The 23,308-nt window shown below is 36.8% G+C and overlaps 1 protein-coding gene across 1 annotated transcript in view; it reads right to left on the bottom strand.

Annotated features, from left to right (window-relative positions):
• Nucleotides 1-20,639, bottom strand: part of LOC141576074 (uncharacterized) — a 28,332-nt gene extending 7,693 nt beyond the window's left edge. The window contains exons 1-12 of the mRNA XM_074358568.1: nucleotides 20,608-20,639; nucleotides 12,811-14,187; nucleotides 11,247-11,332; nucleotides 10,845-10,960; nucleotides 10,661-10,739; nucleotides 9,296-9,361; nucleotides 8,431-8,494; nucleotides 6,999-7,066; nucleotides 4,903-5,034; nucleotides 3,452-3,559; nucleotides 1,466-1,580; nucleotides 1,023-1,085 (exon numbers count right to left, since the gene is read on the bottom strand). Of these exons, the coding sequence (XP_074214669.1) occupies nucleotides 11,263-11,332; nucleotides 12,811-14,187; nucleotides 20,608-20,639 (1,479 nt within the window). The 3' untranslated portion in view covers nucleotides 1,023-1,085; nucleotides 1,466-1,580; nucleotides 3,452-3,559; ... (5 more) ...; nucleotides 10,845-10,960; nucleotides 11,247-11,262. The remainder of the gene's footprint in view (nucleotides 1-1,022; nucleotides 1,086-1,465; nucleotides 1,581-3,451; nucleotides 3,560-4,902; nucleotides 5,035-6,998; nucleotides 7,067-8,430; nucleotides 8,495-9,295; nucleotides 9,362-10,660; nucleotides 10,740-10,844; nucleotides 10,961-11,246; nucleotides 11,333-12,810; nucleotides 14,188-20,607) is intronic.
• Nucleotides 20,640-23,308: the final 2,669 nt, after the last annotated feature.

Below are 23,308 nucleotides of genomic sequence, written 5' to 3'. Positions count from 1 at the left end.
TACCAAATAGAAATGGCTACCTTAGTTTTGGGCAGAAAAGTAAATGAAGACTGTTATCTGAGTTGCCAAAGATCAAGCCCTGAAAAATTCATTTCTATTATTTATTTCTATTGAGTGTCAGTTAATAAGACTATGATGATTTCTTCTGGATTTGTGATTGAAAAAAAAAGTTACTTATTTTTCTAAGCCTGTAGAAGACCACTATGGTCTACATCCTACCATCTGCTACTTGGTACATGTCAACATTTGAATAGAAAGGGTCAAATTAACTCATATGTGTCTCACATATATGGATTATCTTCAGTTTCACAGGGATACATAGACATTAAGGCAAACCTATTATAATATCTTTAATAAATGTTGTGAAACTAAAAAAAAATTCAAGGCTTTATTCTTTGTAAAGTACATGCTTGTTTCTGCTATTATACACTTATTCTGGCTGCTATTAAAAAACTTAGAACAGACCCTCACCAATATTATTGAAAAAAATTTTTTTAAAACTATATACACCACCCAGATTGAGATAAAAAATAATTTCCATCATCCCAGATATCCTATGGTCCTTTCCAGTTAAATGACCCATCTCCAAAATCACTATTGTAACAATTATTAACATGAGTTGTCTCTGTTCTAGAACTTCATATAAATTGAATTGTACAATGTGTTCTTTTATTCTGTGGCTTCTTTTGCTCAATATAAGCTTTGTCTTACCATAATGTATTAAAATGGGAGAAGTAAAGATTATAAACTACAGATGTCAAGGGCTGTCTCTACTTAATTTTTATAAAATGCCTAGCTTATAAAATATAATGTTTTTATGTAAATAACACTTAATGGAGTTGTTTAAAGGTGGAATGGGCTTTCCTTAGGGACAACTCGGAGGTATTGTAACGACAGGTCCAAATAAGCATTTAGCAGGGATGATGTAGAAGAGATTCAAGTATGTATACGTAAGGTATGTATACCAATTCAGAATATAATGTATTTTTAGAAAAGAATAAATTAGTCTCTGCTAGACTCACCTTTGTGGTGTCATGTGCATTCTATGTGTCTTCTACAATGTTGGATACATCCACATGTAATTCCTTTAAAACCAGAAACCCAAATCAGTAGTTAGGATAGAGAAGGTATCATTTTTATTAGCCAGTAGCTGAAGTATAAAGTATTTTGGGTCAACTTTTTTTTTCTTTTTTTAATTACAGAAATAGATTGTTTGTTTGCCTTAAAAATTTATGACAATTTTCCAGTGGTTTCATTTTTTTAATATAATACATTCAGCTTATTAAATTTTCTAAGGCAAATTCTCTTCCCAATTTTGCATCTTTGGCTATGAATATTTTGAGTAGCATAATATAGAACCTAGAAGTAGTAAGAAATCTTTTTCTCAACCTGTTTTAAAAAATTCTTCACTCTATGTTCCTGTTGGAAGTTTACATTCAAGAAGATGTATACAATCAGACTTTACCAGGGTATGATCGGTGCAGTTGTCCTTCCAGGCCTCTAAATGTGCAACCACGTGTCTCTCAGTTCAACCCTAGAGAGAACTCCATCACCATCAACATCAAATACCTTGAAGCAAACTAAAGGAAAGAAACTCTTATGGAGGGAAATTACTTTCATATTCTGAAGTATAATACATTTTATTACAAGCTGCCCTAGTAAAATTACTTAGTTCCTCAAACAATTACATTCTGGATTAAGTTCTTATTTGGAGGAGATTGTGTCATTAAAGTCCTTTGAACTTGTAGGAATTCCTGTACACTTCACAAGTCTCTCTCCTTATATCATTAGCCAGCTTAGAGAACTCTATCCTTCACCTAAATCTAAAGTTAAATTTCTTGTAAACTGAAAAAGAAGGGCCAAGTTACTATACAATATCTCACAGATTTTGAGAAGGTAATTCAAGCTTTTAAATTAATTTCTAATATTTAAAACTGATCACTTCAGAGTTGATTCTTACAATGTTCAAAATATTCCATCTACATTAAGAATCAACAAAAAGCTGGTACAGTCAGCCCCCTGTATCCATTGGTTCTGCATTCACAGGTATAAACAATAGATCAAAAATTATATATATATATATATAAATTTTCCCAGAAAGTTCTCAAAAGCAAAACTTGAATTTGCTATTCACTGACAACTATTTACATATCATTTACATTGTATTTACAAATAATTACATTGTATTAGGTATTACAAGTAACCTAGAAATGATTGAAAGTATACAGGAGGATGTGCATAGGTTATATGCAAATACTATGCCATTTTACATAAGGACTTGAGCATCCATGGATTTGGTATCTGAGAGGGTCTCAGAACCAATCCTCAGCAGATAATGAGAGATGACTGTATAAAGATTTTGCCTCTCCAGTGTAATTAATGTGCACCCAATATTTTTGCCTAAGAACAATCTCAAATCTTCAATGAAGTTTATATACAACAAGCTAAAAATCCGAAATATCAGCACTTTGCTAATTAACATCAATATCAGCAAAATTGCTAGTTAGTCTAGTTGGTTAACTTCCACTAGTCCACTGGCAAAAAATAAATTAAAAAAAAATTTAAGACAATAATTAACCTCAATTGAGAAACAAAGACTTCAGCCTCTTTAATACCAGAACTTTAATGTGAACAAATAATCTATCACAAAGCCAGGTTAGAGTAATGGTATACTATCAGGGAAAATAAAAGAAATCTAAATTTTTAAGATTAAATAATTATCTACTTCACACACCCGTGTGTGTAATAATTATGTATTAATTATGCTATGAAATTAACTGAGTACATCACAGTACAACATTACTAAAGAATATTGAACTAATAAGTATCATACCCAAAATACGCAGTATTTGTGAAGCTGTATTTTAGAAATATGCAGAGATAATGACCCTAGTGAATATATAAGAATTAGGTTCCAATTAAATGTAAACTGCTGCATTTTCCTAACCAAATATGGTTAAGATTTATTAATGTAATATGCTTATAAATTACGCTATAATATTTTAGCTAGGTTTAAAAGATAAATTTAGTATTTAATAAAATTGTTTTATCATAAATTTAATTTTGCTAATAAAATATCAATATACACAGTGCTAGAAAATAAGTTGGAATTCAAGTTAAGCAAGACAAATTTTCTATATAGACTACCAGAAAATATTTTCTATATGCTTAACATTTTCAAACACATCATGAATGATGTAGTTCATTTACCATGAATTGTACATTCATCTGGAAAATCAACCATTATTAATAAAAAAGATCTTAAATTACTCCACAGTAAAGAAGAACAGATGATTGAACCTTTACACTGACCTCAGTAAAACCTCAGCAAGAGATTGCTATTTGCCAAAGGGATGAAAATTCAAGCTTTAATCAGATGATTTTTTACATGAATGGATGCTAATTTTTTTCTCTGTATAGCTTCCAAATTTTGTATGTTTAACACACTTACATTTCTGTCTTTCAGCCAGAGGTCCTCTGCAACAAGCTGATAACCCACAGGATATCTCCTTAAAATCTATGTGGCTGTCATGATTTTCACCAAAAGCGTTAAATAAACCTGTAAAATAGGAACACAGAATAAATCACAGCCAACAAACTTCCTGTTAATAATGACATGCTTATGAAAGGAGGCATGACTCGCACAAACTGACTTAGTTTTTAAAAGTTATCAGTAGTTTCCACTGTCTTAGGAAGTTTTTTTTTCCCCCCTGGCATAATTATAACCAAAATTTAACTTCCTAGAAGAAAATACTATCATTTAGTATTTGGTTTTGTCTGCCTACCTGTCTCTATCTTATATGAATTCCAAAAGTCTAAAGTGATTGTAGAATGTAAAAAATAAAAGTATATTTTAAAAATGTAACTGGAAAAAAGTCAGAGACCACAATTATCCTAATTTGGAAAGACTAAGAAGAAAAAGGAAAAAAGAAGAAGAAAAGTTGAACTCTATAAAAGATATACTATGTTGTTATTAACAAGCTTCATACAGCTCCTTCATGAAGCAAAGAAAACTAACACACTATATTATAAGAGAAAGAAATTCTGTACTGCAGTCTTCATTGTACCACTTAATCTGTATACATAAATATATTAAATTTCAGAAATAAAGGGCAATTTATAATCTAATCCTGTGGATTTTAAACTTTTCATAAAAAATAAATGGAATCATTTTGTTTTCAAATGAAATGATTTCTCAATCTCTAATTCTAAAAAGGTAAAAACATAACTGCACTGCTGAAGTGGAAGCCCTGTCTGTTCTAGCTCCCCTAACAAGTATTTCTAAACACACTAGAAACCTGAAGAATACAGACTATTTCAAGAATCTAATTCTGTGCCCTCAAAGAGCAGAAAATTGAAGCTAAGAAGTAGTTAAATGACTTGCTGAAAGTAAGAAATTTTTTTTAAAAAGGTCTGAATCAGAAGCAGAACCCAAGCTTTCAGATTTCAAATACAGTTTTTGTGATTATCACCCACAACTACTCCTTGTAAACCTCATTTAATTATATATATATATAGTAGTGAAAAGTTTAGAGCTAAGTGGGGACCTTAGAGATGGTCTAGTCCAGTGGTTTCTTAATTTTTTAAGGGTGGGGGAAGGATACAGCAGTGGAACCTTCTTCTATATAAAAGAAATACAATAGACATTACTCAGCTGAGGAAGAGGTGGGGTCATGTGTGGAAGCTAGAGCTTTGCCTATTCAGTGTCCACCACCCTGATCTTGCACCAGATGCTCAGGCACCGCACTGGAGCACAGTTTCATAATGATTTTCTTGGTCAAACCGATTTTATATATGAGAATATTCAGGTGCAGAAAGGTAAACCGACTTACACAAGGCTCCAAAGGTGGAACAAGGCTCACGTTTTTAGCAAAGAACATTTGTAGAAAATAGGATTCCCACCTTCACTCAGAGATGGACAAATTGGTGGTGAAGCCAATGGGCCAAATGTCTCTAAATCAAGTCATCCAGTTCAGGATTGAGCCCTCAGCAACCAATAGCATTTCTCCAGATGAATGATGTCTGATTCTTCCACTAACAAATCAAACAAGATTATAAAATCTCACTCTTCTCTTCTGGACAATTAATTAGTTCATCCTGATAATGTAACTTCTAAAGATACATTTTAATTTCCCAGTTACACTGTTAAAAAACTACCTAAAACAAAAACTCTGAAAGACAAATATATTGTATATAAAGTGGCATGAAAATTAAATTCAAATTAACATAAAAGAGGCTTTAAAATGGGAAAAAAACTTGCAATTTCCCTTTAAGCAGGCTGTTTAATTCCAACATGTAAAATAATAAACTAAGATATTTATTTTTTGCTTCCCACACTTTTATCTGTATTCACTTTGGTGATTTTAATCTCTATCTTGGATTTGAAAATTCCTGATCATAGTCTCTCCTGGCTACACAGGTAACACACTAATAGCAGAATCTATGTTTGAGTTATCCTGTCACTATGGTAACCATTTACACATTTAATACTTATTAAATAAATGTACAAAGGGGATAGACCTAAGCTTCTCCTTCTTGGCCCTAAAATTCTTACTACCCCTCCTATAAAGGCAGGAGCCTCCTCTGTAGGACAGAGTGTAAATGTATCTCCTGAGAAGGATTCCCCAACAAGGGCTGTCTTTACAGCGTGCTTTTAGATAAGATGTTTTTATGGGACATTTCAATAAAAGGATCAAGGACCTAAGCTTCCCAGTATGGTGGGAGTTGTGATGGGCATGGGAGGATGCTCACTTGGGAGGATGAGATGTTAAAGACACTAACAGTGAAAAGGACAGGGCAAGATGAAGGGCGATTGGGAAACAGGACCACAGAGATGTGACATCTACTTCCCACTGTCATCTAAGTGATACCTACTTGAAAGAAATATTTTTACAGTTAAATTCTATAATGGGGGGTTATTTAAATGAAGCACACATATACTCAATGAGTAGATCACATAATTTTTAGAGATTCAGAGTGCATTAGCATTTTCAGAGTAATTTTTACATCAATAACTAGTATTTATAAATTCCTGTGCGCTAAATGATTATGTGGAATTATTTCCATTTTGCTTTTAGACTTACTACAGCTTAACCTATTCAATGCACTGATACAGAGTAATTTTTCTAATGAATAAAAATGATAATATACAACCTTGTTAAAGATTCTTTAATTTCTCCATCACCAGATTTATGAACACTTAGGCCTATGTGTCAGGCCCCGTTTCTTGACAGCTTTTTCACCAACACCTTACATTTAGGTTATATTGCATTACCCAGAGGTCGGGAAATGTTCTTTCACACATCCATGTCTTTATTAGGTCCTGTGTCCTCTGAGGAGAAACCTTCTCCCCACTTTCACATCCTTCCATTTTACAGCCTAACCACTAATCCTTCTGTGAACACCTTCTAGTGCTTTCCAACCTCACCAGCTACCCCAGGGTTTTAACTTCTCTCTTCCACAACTGTCCTCCACTGTATATAGTATCCAATATTCAAGTGAAGTATGAGTCCTCATTTACAGGTCTGTGGCCTCTCTAGATTATAAAGTATTTGGATTCAGAAACCTTGTGCTTTTATCACTGTAGCTGCTAGAATTCATTTCATAGGACCTGATACATAGTAACCACACAATAAATACTTGCTGAATGAATGAATGAATGAATGAATGAATAGCCAAGGCAATCTTCACAGCCAAGGCTTCCCCATCCCAGCTCAGTATTCTTTCTGTTATATCAAAGAGACTCTGCCCCATGAAACAATAGACCCTGCACATTTTAACAAATGTATACAATTATTAGGAACTATTATTAGAACAGAGACTAGCACTACTGTTCTCATAGTTATGTCACATAAGTAGTGTATTAAAGCTCATTCTGATTTGTTATTTATACAAATCAGCTATGTCTGTCACCAGTTTAAATATTAGTAATTTAGAAAACAAAAGTTATTGATTTATCCACTCATCAAAAAAACATTATGACAGATCTACTTACATACCTCTTTTGTCAGTTTATATACCAACTGGAAAAGAAGGGGTGTACAGTCAACTCTGAGAGTATAATTGCCTGCAAAATAAAATAGAGAGTATTTTAATACCTCCAAATGGACTTCAAACCTGTATTTAATTCTAACTTTATTTTCTAATTATAAACAAGATATAACAGATTTCAAATTGAAGGCATCATTCCTGGTGAATTAAAAATAGGGTGGACCCTACAGATTATCATATTCAGTGAAGTATGTCAGACAGAGAAAGACAAATATCAAATTATATCACTTATATGTGGAATGTAAACAAACAAAAAAATGATACAAATGAACTTATTTACAAACCAGAAATACATTCACGACATAGAAAAGAAACTATGGTTACCCAAGGGGAAAGGGGGAAGGGAAGAGAGATGTTAGGAGTTCAGGACTAACAGATATACACTATTATATATGAAACAGAAAAACAACAAGGACCTACTGTATAGCACAGGGAATTATATTCAGTATCTTATAATAACCTATAATGGAAAAGAATCTAAAAACAATGTATATGTATATGTATATGTATATGTATATGTATATGTATATGTATATGTATATGTATATAACTGTGTAAATTCGCTGTACACCTGAAACTAATATTACAAATCAAATGTACTTCAGTAAAAACAAATAAATAAAATTTTAGAATAGATAGATAGGTAGGTAGATAAATAGACAGGCAGACAGTCTGGCTAAAACTAAAACACAAGGTGGAAATAACTCTTCAGGAGCCAGAGAGGCTGCAGCACACACTCAGGATAGGAGACTGCAGAGGCAGACTCTGCTGCTAAGGCCGCAACTCCTGCAGTAACAGTAAGGGCCATTGCTCATTATGGCAGCAGTACCTAGGGGTCTTTGGCAAAGGAAGTGGTAAGGCCATAATGTTCACGTTTTTATTCATTCATTCAATTCAATATCAAGACGTTAGACTAGAGCGTGTCAGTAACTAACATGTGTCCTGTGACACTTACCTAGAAATAACCATAACACGATGAAAGCCTACAGATGCACATGCCACATGTCAGGGTCAAAAGGAAGTCTGTAGTGGGTGCTTATTTCAGAGTTGTTCCAATACATACAGGAACTATTTCTGTATGAAATACTTTAGCCCAACTTTTAAAAATAGCTCCACAGGAAGAATGTCAAAAGTACTAAAGTTTTAAGTAGTAATCCAACATAGGCCAATGGTAAATATACTAAAGAAATTAGTATCAATAGCTTAGTTATGAATCATATTGATTCATTTGAATCATAATAATGTTCTCTCTGGTAAAATGGAGAAATGGAGGTATTATTGAGGCATCTCATAGAAAGAGGATAATCCTAGTTTATGAGTTGGAGTTGACAGACTTAAATACTGGTATACTATTTAATGACAATCTGAAATAAAATTTACCTTCTGTGTATGAGTCTGCATTGATATATGCAACCTCTCTCTCCTGGAGTGTTTTCACATTCTCCTGTAGTTGAAGCAAAGCAGTCACTTAACTCACGGCATTTACAATTGTGGAAATACAAGCAAAACAAATTAATTCAGTAAAAGAGTGGTTTGCAGATACCATTATAAATCAAATGCCTATGCCTTTGACCATAATTTTAAGAAAATGCTATTAACTGCTTGATTATATTAATGCAATTAAAACAAGAAAGAAAAATATTAGTGATGCTGTAGCCACTTTTCATAGCAACAGCACGGAGACCCAGAGGAAAACTGCCCCTGATCCCCTGCACCATAATATGAAGGGGGAAGGCTCAGAGATGCTCAGCCTCACCCTGGATCTACTGGAAGAGAACTGCTCAAAGTAAGGCCTGGAAATCTGTACTTTTAAAAGGTGTCCCTGGCAATCCTTACAGACATTAAAGTATGAGATCCCTTGACGTTGGGGATCCAAGTAACTTTACCATATTAAAAGTGAGGAAGTTGGAAACTTGATTTATCAAGAATTTTTTGAAAGAGAAGATATTGATGAAAAAGAAAAAGAAAGGAGGGGAGGATAGAGAAAAAACTAGAGGGAGAGAAGAGTGGCTATTAGGACAAAGACAAGACATTTCTCTCTCACACATACATGCACACATGCACACACATTCTAGAAAAATACAGCAGAAGAAGACTAATGCCATCACACACATGGGAATATGCAGAGAGAACTCTTTTCTTCTCTCTGTTTCTCTCTCTCTCTCTAGCTTGCTATCTTATAAGAGCAGTTACAGTAAAAACATTTAAAGCTGTGAGTGGTCATCCCACAAATGAGAATTCTCACCTCTGCACTTGGCCACACGGGATAGATGACAGCTGATTCTGCTGCAGAGTTTCCATTATGACAGAGCTACAGTAGAAATAAAAAAGATTCCTTAAATATATGTAAAGGTAAATGTGCTGCTGAATATGATCAAGAAGCTAGTAGAAAATGGGAAACAATATTCAAATTGTCTTTTAACTCACATGAATTTAAATTAATGTAAGGCATATTATCTTGTATCTTGGATTTATTTTATCTGTATTCTAAGCTGCTTAAATTATAGAAAGACACATGTATTTCTATATACATGTATTCACAAGAAATTACATATTTCTAAAAGTAAATGACCTTAATGAATAAGATCTGATTCATCTAAATAAGTGTATTATGAAATGCATGTTCATAACACCAACATAATAATAAGACTTTGCAATATACATGGAATCAAATGTGATACAAGTAACTGTGATTTTATTCCCATACTTATTTGATTCATATTATTATTTTAAAGTATGCAGAAATGAGTCAGAAGGAAAGCATTTTAAAAACCAGATACAATGGTAAGAAAGATATGACATTCTTCAAATCAATTCTATAAAATTTGGACTCATAAATGATGAACAAAACAGAGGATAGTCACAGGAAAGTGCTTTTTGGTGCACCTGCCTTTAAAAAAACACACAAGCCTACCATGAACATGTAAGAACTTAGAGTTACTGGACAGAGAGCCTAAGGGAAGAAGATGAAAGAAGGGGGCCTATGAAAGACACTTTAAAATAAAGCATTAAGAGCCAGTGACAAATGAAAATTAATCATAATTGAATTAAAAATAAATCCTTGAAATTTTAGAGTAATTCAATTTACAAAATCATTGTATTATACTTCCCAATCAGGCACTTTTGTAAATGGTAAAATATACCTATGGTTCCAATTTAGTACGGAATCCATAAAGGAGAGACTATAATCAGAGTATAGTTATCTTAAAAGAGCATGTTGTTTTCCTAGATAGAAGAAATCCAAGGAAACTGTAAAAACTTGAAAATTAATGCCAAGGATCTATATCAGATTTTCAATAAGCTAATTCACTTGTCAGAAGCAGCTTCCTAGGTTTGACTATTTTCTGAGCTTACAGATTTTACTTACTTATCACAAAACAAATACAAATAGAAACTAAAATATTTTAAAAATAATGAAAAACTTGGTTTGTACTTAGTAATTAAGAGGTTGTTCTGTTTTACCAAACTGATGTAAAAGCAAAAGCAAACTCTATTTCTTAAATTTTCTTGAGTATTTATCCAAATTAAAACAATATCAGGTAATGGAACACATCTGTGATTACCCTGAGATACATGTTGACCAAGAAGATACGTTTTCTGTCTTAGTTACCTCAGCCCATTTGTGGAACCCAGAAGTCCAAACTTTTCTGCATCCCAGCTGGCAAAAATGGTAGTTCTCGGTCTCCAGCCTGTAATCATTGTTAACATACATGGTTAGGTACATCTGCCTAAAAACAAAGGAAAATTCACTCAAGTCACTTTCTGTCATCACTTGCCAAGGAAACATTATTTACCTCTACTAATCAGTTTTTCAAAATTCTGGACAACTTCTTATAAATCAGCAGTTCCACTGGTTAGGTCAGTACCTCCAAATACCCAGAAGTCCTGATGATCTCCCAGAATAACACACCTGTTTGGAAAGGAAGGCATTCAAAAGAATGACAACTTAGAATGTATTATAAAGAGCAGTAATTCATGTTTTTAAATTAAACTTCCTCCTGCTTGAGTTTCCTCCATAGAAAACCATCAAGGTAGTGTCTCCTTTTAGAATTTACCTTTTTTCCCCACATTTAATTATATCACATCAACCAGGAAAAAAAAATATTAAGAGTTGATTAAAATTTATCTTCTCTTACTCCTGTAAACTTTGTAAAAACAAAATGTTTTAAGACATTTTAAAAAATCCACCAACTCACCAAGTTTCACAGATCCTCAGGTAGTTCTGATTACATCGTAAATGCTTGTGATTTTCTTGATGTTATGAACATGCATTTTAACCTTCCTAGAATTTCACAAAGGGAACAAATTACTTCACATAGAGCATTATGTCTAACAGGTTCCTTCCAATGTTTTATTCTAAGTCTCAGAAGTACAGAAAACTGTTTAATAGGATGATAAATTCCCATATACCCACCATCTAAATTCAATCATTGTTAATACTGTTTAACTATTTGCAAGCGAGTTGCGCAAATCATGACAGTTCTCTCCTATGTATTTAAGAATGCACATTACGGTGAGATTAAAAATAAAATCAGTATTTTATATTTTTCCTCCCTCATAGCTCTATTGTTGGTATTTATTTAAACTTCAAAATCATTATTCAACGTGAAAAAGAATCTTGTTCTTAGCAATTTAAAAAAAAAAAATTGTGTATTTGTCCATTTAGAGCTCAACTCAATTAAAGGATATAAGCCCCAGGTGCTTTTTTTGATATTTTGACCAGGGAAAATTTGTTTCTGACTTTTCTCTTAAACTGTTACTGAAGTTACATACTCTGTTTTCCTTGTGTCTGTATGTGTCTGTTTATAAATCACATTTTTCATTGTGTACCTCTAGAGGGTATTAATACATGAGATAATAAAGTCTATGTTAAAGGAACTCAGTTCTAATTGAGTTAAATAAACACTTTTTAAAAAATTCTTATAAAATAAAACTGAACTTCTAGTATCTTAAGAGTTTTGAAATTTTAAAACAAGCTTCTTACAGAACTTATAAAATACTTGCAGAATCCAAATTCACATTGCTAAGGCAAATCATTAACCAACAAGTCTCATTTAACCATTTTAGTTTAATAAAAACAGCTATCTCCTCTCTGATTCATCAGTGTGAAGTTTCCCTTTCCCTCTACATTTCAAGCCAGTCAAACTAAAGTTCTGATCATGCCATGCTGTTCCCCAACCCTGCACAAGCTGTCCTCTGCAGCTGGCATTTACTGCCTGTCTTGATTCTGTGGAAATCTTAGTTTGTGTAAAATTAAGCTCAATGAGCACACGGTCCGTGGTCATGCCTCCTTAACACCAGTGCTGTCCGGGGTTAGTAACAGTAACGACTATGCTGGTAAGCGCACGGGGCCATGTAGCAGTTAAGCGTTCACCACTGTGACCATCTAACCCACCCCCACAGAAGTGACCAGTGAACTTCGCTCCTTCCCCTCTTCTCTCCTACTCCTTCCCTTAAGTTAACCTAGGGTTTTGCATGCATAGCGTTTTGACAGTTATCTGAAACACTGTTTTAAACCCTCAGTTGAAAAGGGAAGACAAAATGTTACACCTGGCCCAGAGAAGGAGAGGGCTGGGGAGTGGCCCAGAGGAAGCCGAACGGGACGCGCGGCCTCGGATCACAACACAGCCCCGTTCCTTCCCGAGTTTCGCAGCCGGGAAAGCAGAGGTCTGGGGCCCGGACCGCCTCGGGGCCTTCGGGGGAGGCCGAGGGAGAGACGGAGACCCGCGCAGGGCTGGGGAGGGACCCGCAAGGACTCACCGTCTGTGCAGCGGCTCCTGACCCACGGTGGACGGGCGGCGGTGGCGGTTGAGGCTACGGTGCCGGCTGAGGGGGCTGAGGCGGCGGTACCGGCTGAGGGGGCTGAGGCGGCGGCGGTACCGGCTGAGGCGGCGGCGGCTTCGGTGCCAGCTGAGGGGGCTGAAGCGGCGGCGGCTGCGGTGCCGGCTGAGGGGGCTGAGGCGGCGGCGGTACCGGCTGAGGCGGCGGCGGCTTCGGTGCCAGCTGAGGGGGCTGAAGCGGCGGCGGCTGCGGTGCCGGCTGAGGTGCCGGCTGAGGGGGCTGAAGCGGCGGCGGTACCGGCTGAGGGGGCTGAAGCGGCGGCGGCTGCGGTGCCGGCTGAGGCGACGGCGGCTGCGGTGCTGGCTGAGGGGGCTGAGGCGGCGGCGGCGGCGGCGGCTGCAGTGCTGGCTGAGGGGGCTGAAGCGGCGGCGGTACCGGCTGAGGGGGCTGAAGCGGCGGCGGTACCGGCTGAGGGGGCTGAAGCGGCGGCGGCTGCGGTGCCGGCTGAGGCGGCGGCGGCTGCGGTGCCGGCTGAGGGGGCTGAGGCGGCGGCGGTACCGGCTGAGGGGGCTGAAGCGGCGGCGGCTGCGGTGCTGGCTGAGGGGGCTGAAGCGGCGGCGGTACCGGCTGAGGGGGCTGAAGCGGCGGCGGCTGCGGTGCCGGCTGAGGCGGCGGCGGCTGCGGTGCCGGCTGAGGGGGCTGAGGCGGCGGCGGCGGCGGCGGTTGAGGCTGCGGTGCCGGCTGAGGGAGCTGAGGCGGCGGCGGCGGCGGCGGCGGCGGCGGCGGCGGCGGCTGCGGTGCCGGCTGAGGGGCCTGAGGCGGCGGCGGTACCGGCTGAGGGGGCTGAAGCGGCGGCGGCGGCGGCTGCGGTGCTGGCTGACGGGGCTGAGGCGGCGGCGGTACCGGCTGAGGGGGCTGAGGCGGCGGCGGTACCGGGTGAGGCGGCGGCGGCTGCGGTGCCGGCTGAGGGGGCTGAGGCGGCGGCCACTGGAAGGACTTGAGGGACTCGAAGGCCTTCGCCAGCTTTTCCAGGGTCGCCATGGCGGCCTCCCGCCCCGCAGGGACAGCCCACGGAGTCGCCAGGACGACTGGCGGCTCCGGTCAGCAGCGGTGGCAGTTAACGGGGCTCGAGGCCGCCAGCAGGTGCGGACCCCAAGCGCGCGGCCATCTTGGAGCCGTCCCGACAGCCCCCGCGGCCCTGCGTCCAGCCACGCTCCGCCGGTGGGGCGGGGACGGGCCGCGGGATTGACAGCCGGAGGCAGCGGCCTCCGCCAATGGCTGCCGCGCCCGCCCCTTGGGCCCAAAGAGCCGCCACGGCTGCTGGAGTCACTTCTTCCCGGCGAGGGGCGAGGGGTACTGCAGGGAGATCGGGAGGGCGGTTCGGGGGCGGGGTTGCGTGGCACGGCGAGGAGGGTGGGGAGGGCGGGGTGACTTGTGATTGAGGGTCTCTCTCTCGGCGAGGGGCGTCCCCGGACGACGCCTAGCGGGTGGCGGGGAGGCGGGGCAGTGGGCTGGGAGCCCGAGACCCCCGCGGGGCGCTAGCCCACCCCGCGGCGCGGGCGGAGGGCTGGCTCGCCGGACAGCCTGCTGTAATATGCTGACTGTTATATATTTGGCCTTACCCTTGTTAGTTGCCTCAAATCACTCCTTGTTCACCTTCATGATCATTACCATAGATATACGTCTTACAATCCTCGTACTTACTATGTTCCCTCATGCTACAGGGCCATACACATGCTATTCTCACTCTCAGAAATAATCTTTTACACATCAATGCCCTACTCCCCTCAAGAGATTTGCCTATCTATTTCCAATCACTCTTAGTGCTCAGCTAATTTGTGAATTCATAAAGCCCATTACATTAACGTAATTTCTTAACACCATGTCATTCTCCTTTATCACATTATTAAAGTATGCTTTATAATAACATAAAAACTCTTCCATGCATGAAGGTAGATATTAAACAATTAAGTTCACAGTATAAAGTTGTAAGTACATATACTGTATATTATGAAAAATGTTAAGGAATAACATACTATCGTTAAATTCATTCACAATTTTTCATAGAAATATGGAAATATTTATTCCAAGTTGGATCATCACTATATGCGTGTGTGTATATATGTATATATCTTTCATCCTTCATACACATTATAAGTTCTGATAAAATATTGCCAACAATTAACTTTTATACACCAAATTACCAATAAAGGAATAGGAAAGAAGGGAGAAAAGAAGAAAGGAAAGAAGGAAATTGAGGGGTTTTAGAACTGTTGAGATTGAGACATATTAGATAAAGATTCAGATCTGTACATTTATGTATGATAATTATTTTCCTAAAATTATATAAAAACAAAGAAAACTGAAAGCTAAATATAAAATTATTTACAACCCAAATTTGAGGTTAATTTATATCTTCAATTGATATGCATTTTTTAAATTTAATATTACACTGTTCCATTGCTATAATATAATCAAATTCATAAACAGAAAACTATATATGATATATACATCCTCTCACCATTGATAACATCTCTGAAAGCATTTTTGAAGTAGAATAATTTATATTTAAAGTTTTTATCATTAGAAAGTCTTTGAATATTTTAACACTATTAGATTTAATTTGCTTTATCGTATTATTTTTTCCATTACATGAGAAATAATATCTTATATGGTTTTGATTCATTCTTTAAGTAATTTGTTAATATTGTGTAATAAGTGAATTCATGGAATTAAGGAAAGAATTTAATTTAGGGCCTGACCTGTAACAGTTTGACTACAAATCCTTCCTTCCTTCCTTCCCTCCTTTTTCTCTTTCACTCCCTCTCATCTTACTCTCTCCCTCTCTTCCCTACTTTCTTCTTATTCCTTCCTGATTTTAATGATCAGATTTACTAGCTAGCAGGACCATTTTACTACCTCTGTAGATCTAGTCTTCCACAATTATAGCCATCTTATTCTACATTATATTAGTGTGATAAGCACACTTATATATTACTTTTATCAAATATGTAACTTATAGTTTTGATTTTAAGTTAGTTAGCTATTTAATTCAGATTGTCCATCATTTCTTAGAAGTCATGGAGTATTCTTTCCAACACTTAAATGAGATATGTAACCAATGGAATTTTTTCAACAGAATAGTGAAACTGAATTTTAGCAGTGACATGCAAAAGTTTTGTGGATATTTATTGATAGAATTTTGTAAGATCTCTTCTGTAATGTATACAGTATGTACATTTTTTCCACCTGTCAAAGAACTCCAGGCTTTGAAAAGAGAGGTTCTAATGGATCATGTGTTAAACTGCATTGGTTGATTTATCTTTATAAAAGCATGTTTAGTCATTGCTGTTTTTGGTAGTGGTTTTACCAAAAAAAAAAACTGACAAATTTAATTGTGATAGTTAACAAATAATTCATAGATTATGTGTTATCACATAAAATAGAATGAATAATTGAATGCAAAAAATTCAACATGACTACTTCTACTCTATTGAAGTGTTCATATTGACAACTACCGTCTCCTTACACAATAGTTGCATTTAGTTAAATGTCTTGAAAAACATAATTTGGAAAACTCAAGGTCCTCGGGTGCCAGAACCTTTAATGTGCAATTCATTTTCACAATTTATGATTCTAAGAGAGTTGCTCCAAGTCAAGAAGAGGGAATCTGTTAATCAAAATTGGCAGAGAGGTACAGAGACGATTGCTTCCAGGTAGTTTTCTTTTTTCAAAGACACACAGGCATTGTGTGAACAAGACACTTCTGTTGTTTCTGTTTTTGAGTTAAGATTTTATTGCTGAATTCTGATCAAAATAATTTATACATTTTAAATTTGCACTGAATGAAGGGAAAATCTACACAATATGGATCAGTTACATTGAACTTTGTATTCTCTTTTGACAAGTGTGTGTCCCTATACTTTTGCATATAGATCAAAAACAATACTTCAAGGCATTCTCACCAACAGCAAGCAGATCTCCAATTTAGAGTGTCTTGTCTTGCTTTTAATTTGCATTTAGAGTGTACCTTATTCTAGTTGGGAAGTTGTAGTCTCACTTCTGTAAGTGGAATAGTGAAGCTGTTTATATGTGAACTTGTTACATGTTGGTATTATTGTGTCTGTTGGGGACTGGGAAATAAGTAAGCTTAATAAATTGATTCAATTTTGAGTGTGTTTGAATTTAATGAAACTTAAATTGTACTGATTGATTCTCAACACTTTAATTACAGGTTAATTTCAGATCACTGAATTGTTTTATTTACATCAGGGCATCACAGATAGGATAGAATGATATGTTGTAATATTTTGGATACAGTTATTTTGGTTTTCACACTAATTAAAAGTTTTACCTCCATCTCCACCAAGGACAAAGGGACAAGAATACAGTTGTTTAGAAAATGATACTTTTGTAGACCATCTGCTCTTTGCATAGAACTGCATGAGCATTTGCTTATAAAAAGGAATTACGCTCCTCTTTTTAGTGTGCAGATTAAAGACAAGCCAGGAGAGAAAATATTAATGGAGACAATGAGAGGGCAAAAGCAATATGATTTGTTAATTACTACAGGCATGTAAAATGCAGGTGGAAAGGTACATCAGTGAAGGTTAACCTAAATCTTGAATTGTGAAACAAGCTATAACCGTGTAATTAAGCTGAACTATTTACAATTGTTCAAATGCTTTGAATTTTTTAATCTCAAATCCTTTGCTCAGAATGTTCTTCCCTGTGTCCTATTAGCTTGTTATTTATTTTGAAGATTTTTCAGAATTGCTTCATATTATCCTTCTGTAACTCCTCTGAACTAACCTCAGTAGAATTAAATGTTTCCTCCATTGTTCTCCATTAGTAGCTAGTACATACGTTTATCATATAACTATTCAGATACTTGTATATCTCTTCAGCTTGACCTTAATCCCCTAGAAGTCAAAGCTTTGTTCTATTTTTTCTGTATCTCCATTTCCTAGTGCATGCTCCCAGATTTTATTCCTCTACTCAAACCTTACTATTGAATCTATACTGGAAGTATCTTCTCTAGATACTCTTTGGGGAACCTGTTTTTATGACTTATAATTGCAGCCCAAGATATCTCTCATTATACTTCTAACTTCAATCTGATCACCTCCTCTGAAGTTTGACCTATACTCAGCTTTCCACCTGACATCTCTGCTTTAGTGCCAGAAAGGGTGTCTCTAACACATTTTGCAAACTCATCTCCCTCCTTTCATAAACTATGTCCCCTATTTTGCTGCTTAAGCTCAGATTTTAGGGGCCATCCTTGATACTTCTGTATTCCTTAGTCCTCACATACAAAAAATCACCAATTCCTGATAATTATATTTCCAAAAAACACCTTCTTGATCTTCAGCATCAGGGCCACCACCCAGCATCTTCTAATATCTTTCTCTCCGTTTATTCACTGAATTTCAGTTGCACTGGACTCTGGTGTACTGAAGACTGTGACTTTTACCCATCTCAGTACTTAAATGTGATGATATTCTATCAGAAAAACATGAATTTGAATTCTTGGGCATGGCTATTTCCTTCTCTTCACTCAGCTCTCAGGTTAATTTACTTCTTTAAGGACAATATTGGGCTGCATATTCTATACAAGAATCTGCTACCCAGATTGTTTTCTTACAAAGCACTTGTCTCTTTCTTAGTACTTAAAATGTCATTATTTTGTATTCATGTCTGCCTTTATTATATAATATTCATTTCCCCATTCTAATTTAAAAACCACGAAGATAGTAATCATCTCACCATTATGTACCAAACATGTAGAACAAAGCCAAGCACATAAGAACACCAAAAATATTTGTTATACAGATGAATGCATAGATTGAGAAAGAGAAACACCATAATCAGAAGGATAGAGGATGCTATAATGCAAGTTTCGTGGAGGCAGGCATATTTTGTTTTAATCATTATATCTCTTTGTCTAAGGACATTCTGATGTGTTATATGTATTCAATATTTGTTGAATAAATGTAAGAATTTAGAAAGCAATGCTTAAAGCAGTTTTGAATGACAACATCAATGTCAGGATATAGATTCAAGAAAAATAAAATTAAATTCTTCCACATGCATGACACACTTCAGTTTTTACATAATTTCTGCTAACTATATTCACTGCCTTATCAATCAGTAAATATAAGGGGTAACAGCAGTTTTTTGGGTCACTGTATAAGATAATGTAATCAAGGTAATGAAGAAGCAGAAATAACTTAAAATCAAGGAACACAGTAATAAACTGACTAATTATCAAAATGACTTTCATGGAGAAGAAAAAATAACAAAAAGCACTCATTATAAATTTTGATCTGTAAGTAACAAAGGGAAAAACAAGAATTTCAAAAAAAATTAAGTATACATTTAATGGTATAAAACTTGTATAAAAATTGGTTTTCTCTCACTTTATACAATAGTTACCCAACTGCAAAACTGTACAATAACAGCTTTCACATTTATTTCTTCTAAAGTCAATGCATTAGGCTAATTTCTCCTATCCCATTTCTGTTTCTTTTCACTCTCTCCAGGAGACAATGGAAAAGACTTCTAAATAACTACAGCATTTGGCCAGTTCACAATGGAGGGAAAAATGAACGGCGTAAGGAGCTAAAAATCATCTATAGTTTGAGTGTTAACTTTCAGATGATAAACGACCCTCAATCTATTTTAGATTCTATTTTAGAAAGAATGAGAGGAGTAAATATGATATAACTAAATATCCATCCAAATAAATTTCAGAAATACACATAAACAGATTTTTAAAAAAGTTAACATAAAAGCATAATTTAAATTACAACTTAAACAAGGCTTAAATTTAATCCTAATTAAGCTGCACATTTCTTTGTATAATGTTCAGTGTGAGGATCTCATTAAATAAGTGTTTTCTTCTAAGTCTTCTCAAAAAGCAAGGGCATTATATTGCTTTTCATATGCTTAATGATATCTGTTTTGTAGTGTACTCTGATAGACACTAAAAAAATTCCTTTTATGGGCCCCAAGATCCCTGACATCACAAGGAAATGATTCATTTACAACTTCGGTAACAGATGAGTTTTTTAAGCAGTGATTTGGGGCTATTGTTAATAACAAGGTACATGAAAGCTTCTTTATAAAACTAAAATTGTATAATAATAATAAATAATACCATTTAGTAAATGGTAAATGTATTATGTAAATTGTTTCATGGAATCCCACACTGGGGACCTGGGCCTATTGTTTCCCTTTGAATAACAGATTCTTCCCTAAATCATTTGAAATCTCTTCCCTGTAAATTTTAAATAGGATAACATTATTTCGTTATAATAGAGTAGTTTAAATTTAAGCACAACCATTCTGTTTCAATTACAGAAGTGTCATTGGGATTTAATTACACAATTTGAAAGACTGAGAGCAAAAACTACCTGTGTGCTCCTGATCTGGGAAGGAAGGCCTGGCTCCTCTAGACCAGGGTTTCTGGACTTTGGCATTATTGCCATTTTGGACGGGATTGTGCTTGTGTGTGTGTCTATGGTGGGGGGAGTGAGGAGGGATGCTGACTTGTACATTTTATGACATTTAGCAGCATCTTAGATGAGATCGCAATAGCATTGCACTCCTAGTATGACAATCAAAAATCTTTGCAGATCTTACCAAATGTCCCAGGGAAGAATTACTCCAGGTGGAGACCTACTGCTTAAAAAAATAAATAAATAAATAAAAAACTCTGAGCAACACACCTGGCCACTAAAAAGCATAATCCTTCAGCCTCTCTTCTTTGAATACCTGGTGGAATCATTGCCGCAGCTGTCAGCCATTCCCTACGAAAATCACTGCCTTTGTCTGAAGTAGTAAAGCTGAGATACTGCACTCAAGAACTCACTAACAAGCAGTGAGCAATCTCCTCTCTACAAACATCATGGACTCAAGTCAGGAGCCCTTTATCCTTTACCCTCTTCCTCCACCCTCTAAGGTAGATGGAGGTAGTAACCAGATGTGCTTTATTCAATCTATGGTTTCTGCCAATAGCCACATTACAGAAATGAAGCTGCTCTTGTTGGTTCAAAAACAGACCCCATACATAGAGTGCAAAGAGGGACTGAAGAAAGAGGCAAACCACTCCAGACTGGTATGTGGCAGGTTTAATAAGCATGGGAAGTTACATATGAGGTTTGTCTTGGGTGGCTGTGAGACAAATAGACTTCTGAACCTGCCCACCAGAATCTTAAAAGTTTATTTGGAGGCCTTTACTGGATTCAGTCACATGTACTTTACAGATGGTCTGCATCAAACATTGCTCTCTCAAGGCTGTGTCCTTGAAAACAGCTCCAGCTGTGGGAAAGGCGGTCAGAAGGTACATGGCAAGGGCAGGGGAGGGGTTGAGGAGCCTCTGATTGGTGGGTCCAGCTCATGAGTCAGCTGAAGTCACATCCTCTCATTGATGACCTCCAATAGCTCTTTGTTTCATTTTTGAAGCTCAAAGATCAATCTTTACCTAAGCCTTTATTAAGGACATGTATGTGTTAATAAGCCAGGGCTGTTGACATTTTATATCTATTTAAAAGACCATGGTGATGTGTCCTTCCATGGATTGTGATCACATGTAACCACAGGTCCACAGTTTCTGCTCTGGAGAAAATAATAAATAGGAACAGTGCAGAATCCCACCTTTAGATGAGCAGCTACCTTCAGATGTGGCTGACAGAGGACAAGGCCAATAAGCAGGCTAGTCCACTCTCATCCATACTTTCTAAGAAAGAAGCAACCACAGCTCAGGGTCTCTAGAATTTCTAGACAGGTGAAGAAAGCCACATTCTGGCAGGGGGCATGAATAGTGAACTTAATATCTAGATATCACTTGATATTTAATTTGTCAGGGAAAATTTATTGAAATAATTTTGTCCAATTCCTGTTGGTCAGTGTTGTATCAGTTATTTTGTGTTGAATGAAAGAAACACCTGGAAACTTAACAACTTAAAAAGATAACCATTACTTCTGTCAGGTTCTCTGGGTCAAAGCAAGTCATAGACAAGCCCAGATTCACAGAACTGAGATGCAGATTCCATCTCTTGAATAGGAGGTGCTATAAAATATGTTAGTCATTTGTTTTGTAATTTTTCTTAGATGTTCTGAATTTCATTAATTTTGCAGTTAAAACAATTAAATGAGGTGTTTTTCAAAGTAAGAAAATATCCTTAATTTTGGCAGGAGCTATGAAATTTATAATATAGATTTGCACAATGTTTATAAATGATTCTATTTGAAGAGCAGGCATAGACAATTGTATTTTATAAAGTGCCAAGCCCAGGAAAAAGATACTGCTTCTAGGAAAATTGACTGCAAGCCTTTTTTCTACTTATTTCTTTTTCTTACTTTGTTCTTTCCACTCAAATTCTTGATACTTGGATGTCCTCACGTGGTAGAACAGAAGTAGTATTTTTTTAAATAACATTGAATAAATATTTTACTATATCCTCTTACACAGTTTCCTGTAATATTAATCTATAGGTTTATTTACTTTAGGGAAAATCATGATTCAATTAATGTGCCCAGGATCTTTTAAAGAGTGTTTTTGGTTCATATTCAGATAACAGATGCTCTGAGGCTATGTAAACTACGTAACTTTCTCTCTGCCATGACAACAATTATAAGCACTTTGCTTCTGGCTTATTTCCATAGCTTTTAATATATAAAAATTCCAAATTATATCATTTTATATTTCGTGTCTGTGTATTTGCAAACATACTATTCACATGGAGATTTTGCTTATAAGCTTAAAAATGACAAAAATATTTGTATAAAATTATAGATTTAGGAGTCCTATAAAGTTTGCTATTCTATGATCATATATATATTAAATATTTTTCTCTTAAAAAGATAAGATATATTCACAAATGTACTATAAGACTGTAGATCTAAGAATAAAGGCTTATGCCACAAAGAAAGCACAGTACAAAGAAGGACATGAAGAAGGGACATAAGAAAGTTTGAAGCCATTAAGTAAGAAAGGACAATAGAAAAGAGGATGAGGAGGAGAATGATATAGAGTAGTTTAAAAAAATTACAAAAAAGCAATTTATATGTTTTCTTTCCTCTTTTTCATAATTTTATGTGCTTTTACTGTTTTCAGAGTAAGCCACACAGTAAAAGAAACCCACATTCTACTGCTGAATAATCAAGCATGCTTTGAAAGAAGCCATGGTTTAAACTGTGTGGGACAGCAGAATAATTCGGTGGACCTGAGCTCAGATCTAGTCCTACCCTGACATTTGCCATCTGAAATGAGCTGGGGAAGCCTCCCTGAAACTCATTTTCTTCAACAGGAAATTGAACATGATAATAGTTCCCTGTTAGTGTCAATGTAAATTTTGAATTTTTTTTAACACAATCTTTTTTTGAGGTGAGTGGGGGCCAAGGTAATTTGGTCTGTTTGTTTGTTTGTATAGTGGAGGTCCGGGATTGAACGTAGGACCTCGTGCATGCTAGG

The sequence above is a fragment of the Camelus bactrianus genome, chromosome 36 (genome assembly GCF_048773025.1).
Source record: "Camelus bactrianus isolate YW-2024 breed Bactrian camel chromosome 36, ASM4877302v1, whole genome shotgun sequence".
Classification (NCBI taxonomy): Eukaryota; Metazoa; Chordata; class Mammalia; order Artiodactyla; family Camelidae; genus Camelus; species Camelus bactrianus.
Note: the sequence above shows the minus strand (reverse complement) of the source record. Positions and strands in the feature narration are given on the sequence as shown.